This window comes from Phyllobates terribilis, unplaced genomic scaffold, assembly GCF_046119375.1.
Source record: "Phyllobates terribilis strain yellow unplaced genomic scaffold, ASM4611937v1 Scaffold_14__1_contigs__length_39327217, whole genome shotgun sequence".
Classification (NCBI taxonomy): Eukaryota; Metazoa; Chordata; class Amphibia; order Anura; family Dendrobatidae; genus Phyllobates; species Phyllobates terribilis.
Genome location: NW_027362774.1, coordinates 30540409 through 30549943, shown reverse-complemented (window position 1 = coordinate 30549943; position 9535 = coordinate 30540409). Strand labels below are relative to the sequence as shown.

The 9535-nt window shown below is 57.5% G+C and overlaps 1 protein-coding gene across 1 annotated transcript; it reads left to right on the top strand.

The window, feature by feature from the left end:
• The first annotated feature begins 33 nt into the window (after nt 1-33).
• AARS1 (alanyl-tRNA synthetase 1) lies at nt 34-9450 on the top strand. Its single transcript, XM_073659836.1, has 21 exons — nt 34-181; nt 2052-2207; nt 3436-3624; nt 3701-3846; nt 4632-4823; nt 4909-5053; nt 5709-5854; nt 5922-6030; nt 6127-6277; nt 6366-6490; nt 6709-6853; nt 6963-7141; nt 7293-7406; nt 7481-7687; nt 7760-7944; nt 8018-8126; nt 8199-8312; nt 8382-8501; nt 8586-8672; nt 8753-8866; nt 8949-9450. Exons 2-21 carry the CDS (start codon nt 2064-2066, stop codon nt 9132-9134), a joined length of 2907 nt encoding a protein of 968 aa, XP_073515937.1. The 5' UTR covers nt 34-181; nt 2052-2063; the 3' UTR covers nt 9135-9450.
• The last annotated feature ends 85 nt before the right edge of the window (nt 9451-9535 follow it).

Below are 9535 nucleotides of genomic sequence, written 5' to 3'. Positions count from 1 at the left end.
CAGTTGCATCAGCCGGCAGCCTCGTTTTGGAAGATTGGCAGCTAATTCATCCAACAGAATCGTACAACCGGCACCTGTAAGCCAATCAGCGAGGGAGGGCGGGGCTTCGCTCCACTGTCAGTGCTTTCTGTTCAAGCGGAGACAACGTGAAAAGGCGAAGAGGCGAGAGGAGACCCCTGAGGTAGAGCGACCCCCAGCCCGGGTGTAGGAGTGTAACCCCCGGATATATAGAGGTGTATGGGGGGATTACCCAGGATATAGAGGGGAATGGGGGGATTACCCCAGATGTAGTGGTGTATGGGGGGGGGGATTACCCCAGATGTAGTGGTGTATGGGGGGGGGGGATTACCCCAGATGTAGTGGTGTATGGGGGGGGGGATTACCCCAGATGTAGTGGTGTATGGGGGGGGGGATTACCCCAGATGTAGTGGTGTATGGGGGGGGGGATTACCCCAGATGTAGTGGTGTATGGGGGGGAGGATTACCCCAGATGTAGTGGTGTATGGGGGGGGGGGTTACCCCAGATGTAGTGGTGTATGGGGGGGGGGATTACCCCAGATGTAGTGGTGTATGGGGGGGGGGATTACCCCAGATGTAGTGGTGTATGGGGGGGGGGATTACCCCAGATGTAGTGGTGTATGGGGGGGGGATTACCCCAGATGTAGTGGTGTATGGGGGGGGGGGATTACCCCAGATGTAGTGGTGTATGGGGGGGGGGATTACCCCAGATGTAGTGGTGTATGGGGGGGGGGATTACCCCAGATGTAGTGGTGTATGGGGGGGGGGATTACCCCAGATGTAGTGGTGTATGGGGGGGGGGGATTACCCCAGATGTAGTGGTGTATGGGGGGGGGGATTACCCCAGATGTAGTGGTGTATGGGGGGGGGATTACCCCAGATGTAGTGGTGTATGGGGGGGGGGATTACCCCAGATGTAGTGGTGTATGGGGGGGGGGATTACCCCAGATGTAGTGGTGTATGGGGGGGGGGATTACCCCAGATGTAGTGGTGTATGGGGGGGGGGATTACCCCAGATGTAGTGGTGTATGGGGGGGGGGATTACCCCAGATGTAGTGGTGTATGGGGGGGGGGGATTACCCCAGATGTAGTGGTGTATGGGGGGGGGGATTACCCCAGATGTAGTGGTGTATGGGGGGGGGGATTACCCCAGATGTAGTGGTGTATGGGGGGGGGGGATTACCCCAGATGTAGTGGTGTATGGGGGGGGGGATTACCCCAGATGTAGTGGTGTATGGGGGGGGGGATTACCCCAGATGTAGTGGTGTATGGGGGGGGGGATTACCCCAGATGTAGTGGTGTATGGGGGGGGGGATTACCCCAGATGTAGTGGTGTATGGGGGGGGGGATTACCCCAGATGTAGTGGTGTATGGGGGGGGGGATTACCCCAGATGTAGTGGTGTATGGGGGGGGGGATTACCCCAGATGTAGTGGTGTATGGGGGGGGGGGATTACCCCAGATGTAGTGGTGTATGGGGGGGGGGGATTACCCCAGATGTAGTGGTGTATGGGGGGGGGATTACCCCAGATGTAGTGGTGTATGGGGGGGGGGATTACCCCAGATGTAGTGGTGTATGGGGGGGGGGATTACCCCAGATGTAGTGGTGTATGGGGGGGGGATTACCCCAGATGTAGTGGTGTATGGGGGGGGGGATTACCCCAGATGTAGTGGTGTATGGGGGGGGGGATTACCCCAGATGTAGTGGTGTATGGGGGGGGGGATTACCCCAGATGTAGTGGTGTATGGGGGGGGGGATTACCCCAGATGTAGTGGTGTATGGGGGGGGGGATTACCCCAGATGTAGTGGTGTATGGGGGGGGGGATTACCCCAGATGTAGTGGTGTATGGGGGGGGGGGTTACCCCAGATGTAGTGGTGTATGGCCCCGGGGCTCTGTGGACAGTAAGGTTCTGGCTTTTGTAGACCTCATTGGTCTTGCTATATTCCGAGGTCCACCCTGTGCTCCCCCATATGGCTGATTCTGGGCTTTGCCCTGTAGATGACTGACACGTGGTGGTCTCTCTTTCCGCAGGTCACAGTCACCATGACGACGACAATGACTGCTTCCGCCATCCGACAGAAGTTCATTGACTTCTTCAAGGAGAACGGTCACACGTACGTCCACTCCTCGGCCACCGTCCCCCTGGATGACCCCACGCTGCTGTTTGCCAACGCCGGCATGAACCAGGTTGGTGGCCGCTGTCTGCGCTGATATCCGGTCTGTAGACCCCCGATCTGTGAGGTCTGCGGTTCCTCTGGACTTCTGCCCCCACATCATGGTCATGAGTTCCCCCATTACGGAGTCTTTGATATCAGGAAGGTTCTCTGGAGCTGCGGCTCCTCGTGGTCGGCTCCTGGTATTGTGCTGATCTTTGCGGGGGTTCGGTCACTGACTCCAGTCCTGGATGTTTGTTCGTCCTCGTGGATCCTTCTGCCAATATTCTGTCCATTACAGTGAAGCCGATAGATGACGACAGTGAGATATTGTAAAATAGGAGATCTGATTCCAGATCCTTCTCCACTCATCCAATCATATTGCAGCACAGACTCCTCCTGCTGCCACAAGTGTGACCCCCGCTGACAAACTTGAGAATTTTAACCCCTCATAAACCAGGCGTGGTGATCGGCTTTAATCTACTCGGTGCCAAGTGATTTTGCGAGTCGTATTCTGGCGATGACCGACGTTGGGTTTGTCGGGAGATCATCAGACACAATGGGGTCATTTTGGCTGATCAGCCAATACTTAGAGATCGGACCCTCCTGGTGGACTGATTAAGTGCGGATGTTTCTGCCCCGGATCGTCGGCTTCAGTTTGGCTCCTGATCCGTCGTTTTGGGCGGCTCTTTAGTCCAGTTCTCGGCATCTTCTAGGATCGGTTATGGATGATTCTTCTTTTAGAATTTTTGCTTCTTTCTCAAAATCCTGAACACAAGCTCGATTCTTATAATCAGCTGGTGGGTCGGGGGTCCGGTCACACTTGCTGCAGTGGGAGGGTGGGACCTTATTACTCAGCATTTTGTGTGGTGAGCGGGGGTGGTGCAGGGTGGTGGTCTGCTGGAGTCTGGCCGCCGAGTGATCGGCCCTTTCTATGCCGGGTGATTACTTTCGGCAGCTCCTGATGAGCCCCCCGCAGCCGCAGTGCACAGCTGCCCACCCCTGGTCACATGCCGCCATGTGGCCGGGTTGTCCCTGGCTGCAGACACTTTCCTCCTGGGGTAATACTTTGCAGCCTGGTGTCTGCGGAGAGTGCGGCTCCGGGGCACGGTGACCCAGGCAGAGGTGCCACAGTCCAGGGGGGTGAGAGGACCAGGCAGGGAGTGCAGCTGTAGTGATTGCTGCTGAGCATAGTCACTGCGTCCCTGCTGAGGATGATGAGGGTTATGGATTCGCACTACTACTCTGCTCCTTGTCTCCAGTTCAAGCCGATCTTCCTGAACACAATTGACCCCTCTCACCCGATGGCCAGGCTGAGCCGCGCCGCCAACACTCAGAAGTGTATCCGCGCCGGGGGGAAGCACAACGACCTGGACGACGTGGGCAAGGACGTCTACCACCACACCTTCTTCGAGATGCTCGGCTCCTGGTCTTTTGGAGATTACTTCAAGGTGAGGCCTGGCGCCCGGTGCGGCTGGAGCAGGGAGGGTCGTCCTGGGGGTAATAACCCTGTACTGCCCCCTGCAGGAGTTGGCATGTAAACTGGCCCTGGACCTTCTGACCAAGGAGTTTGGCATCGACATTGAGCGCCTGTATGTCACCTACTTTGGTGGTAACGAGGCGGCCAATTTGGATCCGGACCTGGAGTGTAAACAGATCTGGCTCAACCTGGGGTAAGATGGAGTCACCTGGGGTGGGGGGCGCTGTGCCACCTTAGTGCTCGGGGTCACCTGGGGTGGGGGTGCACTGTGCCACCTTACTGCTCTGGGTATTGGGGTGTGCTGTACCACCTTACTGCTTGAGGTCGCCTGGGGTGTGTGTGTGTGTGGGGGGGGGGGTGCTGTGCCACCTTAGTGCTTGGGGTCACCTGGGGGGGGTGCACTGTGCCACCTTAGTGCTTGGGGTCACCTGTGGTGTGTGTGTGTGGGGGGGTGCGCTGTGCCACCTTAGTGCGCGGGGTCACCTGTGGTGTGTGTGGGGGGGGGGGTGCGCTGTGCCACCTTAGTGCTTGGGGTCACCTGTGGTGTGTGTGTGGGGGGGTGCGCTGTGCCACCTTAGTGCGCGGGGTCACCTGTGGTGTGTGTGGGGGGGGTGCGCTGTGCCACCTTAGTGCTCTGGGTCACCTGGGTGTGTGTGTGTGTGTGTGTGTGTGTGTGTGTGTGTGGGTGTGCGCTGTGCCACCTTAGTGCTCAGGGTCACCTGGGGTGTGTGGGTGTGCGCTGTGCCACCTTAGTGCTCAGGGTCACCTGGGGTGTGTGTGGGGGGGTGCGCTGTGCCACCTTAGTGCTCGGGGTCACCTGGGTGTGTGTGTGTGTGTGTGTGGGGGGGGGGGGTGCGCTGTGCCACCTTTGTGCTCGAGATCACCTGGGGTGTGTGTGGGGGGTGTGCTGTGCCACCTTACTGCTCTGGATGTGGGGGCACTGAGACAATGGGGCAATGATGACCTCTTTCTCCACAGGCTTCCAGAGAGCAGAATTTTACCAGGCAGCATGAAGGACAACTTCTGGGAGATGGGGGACACGGGCCCATGTGGACCCTGCAGTGAGATGCACTTTGACCGGATTGGGGGCCGTGATGCCGCTCACTTGGTGAATATGGATGACCCCAATGTGCTGGAGATCTGGAATCTGGTGTTCATTCAGTTTAACAGGTAACGGATCTTTGCATTAAGACTGATCCCACCCATTGCTGCGTCTGTGGCCCCCGGGACTGTAAATGTGACCATTCTGTTATAGGGAAAGTGATGGGAGCCTGAAGCCGCTGCCCAAAAAGAGTATCGACACCGGGATGGGGCTGGAGAGGCTGGTGTCCGTGCTGCAGACCAAGATGTCCAACTACGACACTGACCTCTTTGTTCCGTATTTTGACGCCATCCAGAAGGTACAAACGCCGCCGAGCTGTGCTTTGCAGTTCGGGCGCGCCGCCGAGCTGTGCTTTGCCGTGCGGGCGCGCCGCCGAGCTGTGCTTTGCCGTGCGGGCGCGCCGCCGAGCTGTGCTTTGCCGTGCGGGCGCGCCGCCGAGCTGTGCTTTGCCGTCTGCGCTTTAGGTTACGTCCACACTTCCATGTCAGTTTTGGGAAACGGACGCTGTTTCTCTCGGCGACATCTGTTGTTTTTTTTCCCCTTCGGCTTTAAAATGGTCGGAACTGGTTTTTATTCTTTTAACTCTTAATGGATCAGGAAACAGAGGATCCTGGGACGCGTCTCCGAGTTTGATTTCTGCCGTCCGCTTATACGGATCCTGTAGCCTCTAATGGCCGAGTCTGATCCACAGAATGGATGAGAACAGAGTCTGACGGGCCGGAGACCGATGTGTGACCGGTTCACTGACACTCCGGGTCCACATGAACGGGGCAGCACACGTCCTCTGCGGGGTCTCGGGCGCGGCTGCGTCATACACTGGGGGTCCTGGGTAACTGTTTGTTCTGTACATTGATCCCGGGCTCCACTCACCTCCAGAGCATCGGCCCTGTGTTTCCCCGCAGCTCGCGCACTGTCCAGTGTTGTTTGCTCCTGTAAAGTGTCTTTACCCACAGGGCACGGGTGCCAGGCCTTATTCTGGCAAGGTGGGTGCAGAGGATGAAGACGGCATAGACATGGCATACAGAGTTCTTGCAGATCATGCCAGGACGATCACAGTTGCCCTTGCTGATGGCGGGAGACCTGACAATACGGGCCGTGGGTAAGTTATATGCCGACCCTGGGCTACAAGTGGTGGAGCAGTCGCCTCATCTCGTTTTTGGTCATAGATATGTCTTACGTCGTATCCTTCGCCGCGCAGTGAGATATGCACACGAGAAACTCAACGCTTCCAAAGGATTCTTTGCTACTCTGGTTGATGTGGTCGTCCAGTCACTGGTTAGTATCGCGCTGCACTGGTCCTTCCTGCCCCGTCCTCCCCCCGCACTGGTCCTCCCTCCTCGTCTGCAATGTCGTCCTCTTCTGTCTACGCAGGGAGATGCTTTCCCTGAGCTTAAGAAAGACCCTGACATGGTGAAGGACATCATCAACGAGGAGGAGACCCAGTTCCTAAAAACCCTCAATAGGGGGCGCCGCATCCTGGACCGCAAGATACAGAGCCTGGGAGAGAACAAGACCATCCCTGGTGAGAGAAGCTGCCGGTTGTTGAGCCTCCATGGCTGACGGGGGTCTTGCTGAGAAGTAACATGGAGACCCTCTCTGCCCCTCCCCAGGTGACACAGCGTGGCTGCTGTACGACACATACGGGTTCCCTGTGGATCTGACCGGTCTGATCGCAGAGGAGCGAGGCCTGAGAGTGGATATGGATAGCTTTGAGGAAGAGAGGAAAGCTGCCCAGGTAACACATCGACTGCTGCCCCCCATCATCCGTATGGCAGGGTGACCTCCTCCTCTCTATGGGAAGTCGGCGTTCTGCTAGTGATCGCCATAGATTCTGAGTGTGTGGTTCTCCGGCCGTTCTGTCCTGATCTTATTACAGCGAGCGGTCACCATAGCCTTCGCTGGGAGTGACCATAGCCTTCGCTGGGAGTAGTCATCATCCTCTGTGTATTACAGCTGAAGTCTCAGGGGAAGGGAGCCGGAGATGAGGATCTGCTGATGCTGGATATTTACGCCATTGAAGAGTTGCGCGCTCGGGGATTGGAGCCGACTGACGATTCCTCGAAGTACAAGTACACGTCCAGTTCTGGTGGGGACTACGGTAAGATGAAGGGCGTGCTCCCGATGGGTGGGGTTCTGTGTGCTCCCGATGGGTGGGATTCTGCGTACGTCCTGGGCGGGCAGGTAACCAGCATTGTCATTCTCTCCAGAGTTTGAAGGCGTGGAGGCCACTGTGAAGGCAATCCGCCGGGAGAAGACCTTTGTGGAGGAGGTCAGCACCGGGCAGGAGTGCGGCCTGGTCCTGGACAAGACCTGCTTCTATGCAGAACAAGGAGGACAGACGTACGATGAGGGCTACATGGTCCGGGAGGACGACAGCAGCGAGGACGTGAGTGGTCTCGTCAGTAATGGCGGCAGGCGAGGGGCTGCTGGTCGCGTCCTCGTACGGTGACCACCTCTGATGAGTTCTCGTCTGTAATAAATGTCTCTGGGCCGCGATTATTTGGCAGTTCTCCATAAAATGTTCTTTTTGTTTGTAGAAAACAGAGTTTAGTGTGAGGAACACGCAGGTGCGAGGCGGCTACATCCTGCACGTGGGGACCGTGTACGGCAGCCTGAAGGTCGGGGACCGCGTGCGTCTCTACGTGGATGAGGTGAGTGCGCGGCTCTGCGCCTGTAACTGGAGGACCCGACTCCTCCGGCCATCTTGTAATACGTCTCTTCACAGACGAGGCGACGTCCAGTTATGAGCAACCACACGGCCACCCACATCCTGAACTTTGCCCTGCGCTCGGTCCTCGGGGAGGCCGATCAGAGGGGGTCTCTGGTGGCTCCGGACAGACTGAGATTCGACTTCACAGCAAAAGGAGCCATGAGCACGAAGGAAATCCACCGCACAGAGGAGATCGCGAATCAGCTGATCCAGGAGAACAAGGTGAGCGCCGCCTGATTCCTGCCCCCTCCTCTGCTCCTCCGCCTCTGTGCTGACCATCGTCTCTGTACACAGACCGTCTATGCCCTAGACTGCCCCTTGGTAGCCGCTAAAGCGATTCAGGGTCTGCGCGCTGTGTTTGATGAAACCTATCCGGACCCCGTACGTGTCGTATCCGTGGGGATCCCTGTGGAGGATCTGCTGGCCGACCCCTCGGGCTCCGCAGGCTCTGTGACATCGGTGGAGTTCTGTGGGGGAACGTAAGTGGTGGATAATGGGGCAGGTACACACAGATGTCCAGGCCGTGGCCTCTGACTGTGACTTCTCTTCCAGGCACCTGCAGAACTCCGGCCACGCCGGACAGTTTGTCATTGTCACAGAGGAAGCCATTGCAAAGGGAATCCGGAGGATCGTGGCCGTCACTGGCGCAGAAGCCCAGAAGGTGAGTTGCACCTTCCTCTGTCCTCTTGAGCAGGTAATGGCCGTGTCTGACACTCAGATGATGTCTCTGTAGGCTGTGCGGAAGCAGGAGTCCCTGAAAGTCGCACTATCTGAACTGGAAGCTAAAGTCAAGCAGCAGACGGCCCCCAACAAGGAGGTTCAGAAGGAGATTGCTGACCTCAGCGAGGTAGGACCGCCGCCCTCTGCCCTGTCTCTGCCCCGTCTCTGCCCCTCTGACCTTCTTGGTCTTCCTCAGACTCTGGCTACAGCCGTCATCTCTCAGTGGCAGAAGGACGAACTCCGAGAGCTGCTCAAATCCCTGAAGAAGACTATGGATGACCTGGACCGTGCCAGCAAGGCTGACATCCAGAAGCGGGTGGGTGCCACGCTGAGCGCCATGCTGATGGTGGCCACGATGGGGGTCTGTGGTTTATTCCTCTTCCTGCTTCTGTTTGATCAGGTTCTGGAGAAAACCAAGCAGCTGATTACTGACAACCCGAACCAACCGCTCCTGGTGCTGGCGATGGAAGCTGGAGCCTCGGCCAAGGTGCGCCCACACCCTTCAGCTTTGCTTGGTCGGTGGTGACGGCCATTGCTCTTCACATGTCGTTGTTGTCTCTGCCGCAGGCTCTGAATGAATCTCTGAAGCTCCTGAAGTCTCAGTCTCCAGACACTGCAGCCATCATCTTTGCTGTGGACAATGAAGCTGGAAAGATCACGTGCCTGTGCCAGGTGCCGCAGGTGAGCGCCAGCGGCTCGGTGTACCCAGGACTCGGCGCGGGCTAATGTTCACCGGACACCAACTGATTATTGTTTTCCACAGGAAACTGCTGACAAAGGCCTGAAAGCCAACGAGTGGGTCCAGCAGGTGTCCGAGCTGATGGACGGTAAGGGCGGCGGGAAGGACACGTCTGCACAGGCCACGGGTAAGAATGTCGGCTGCCTCCCTGATGCCCTGAGACTCGCTGAAGACTTCGCCAAACTGAAGCTCGAATCCCTGAAGAACTGAAGTCGCAACACGGGGAAAACCGCTCCGTCCGCCCGGGACTGGTGGGACGCTCATCTGCCTGGCATGGAAAGGGTTACGGACGTCACTGCCCCCGCGGCACAGATCATCCGCTAGTGTCATCTCCCCTCCCCCACTCGCTGCCTCAGTACTAGCGCATCGTTCATTGACTCTAGCCGCTCCACACCTGTGGAGAAGGGATTAGCCACAAAGGGGTTAACGAGGTAGAATCTGACCCGCGCTGCCCCCGACATGGGGAGTAAGGTGGTCACCGTGTAGAATAAGCTGTGTGCGCACAATAAAAACCGATGCAAAATGATGGTGTCCTCGTCATAGAAAACCACGGAAAATGGAAGACAGAACTTGTAATTGTGGCCATGAAGGAAATGGAGCCCCCAAACAGG

Bases quoted from the DNA above. Each gene is read 5' to 3' on its own strand.
- AARS1 (XM_073659836.1), top strand. From the start codon at position 2,064: ATGACGACGACAATGACTGCTTCCGCCATCCGACAGAAGTTCATTGAC. The intron at 3,847-4,631 runs GTAAGATGGAGT...CTTTCTCCACAG, and splicing joins CAGATCTGGCTCAACCTGGG to GCTTCCAGAGAGCAGAATTT. The intron at 8,673-8,752 runs GTGCGCCCACAC...TCTCTGCCGCAG, and splicing joins AAGCTGGAGCCTCGGCCAAG to GCTCTGAATGAATCTCTGAA.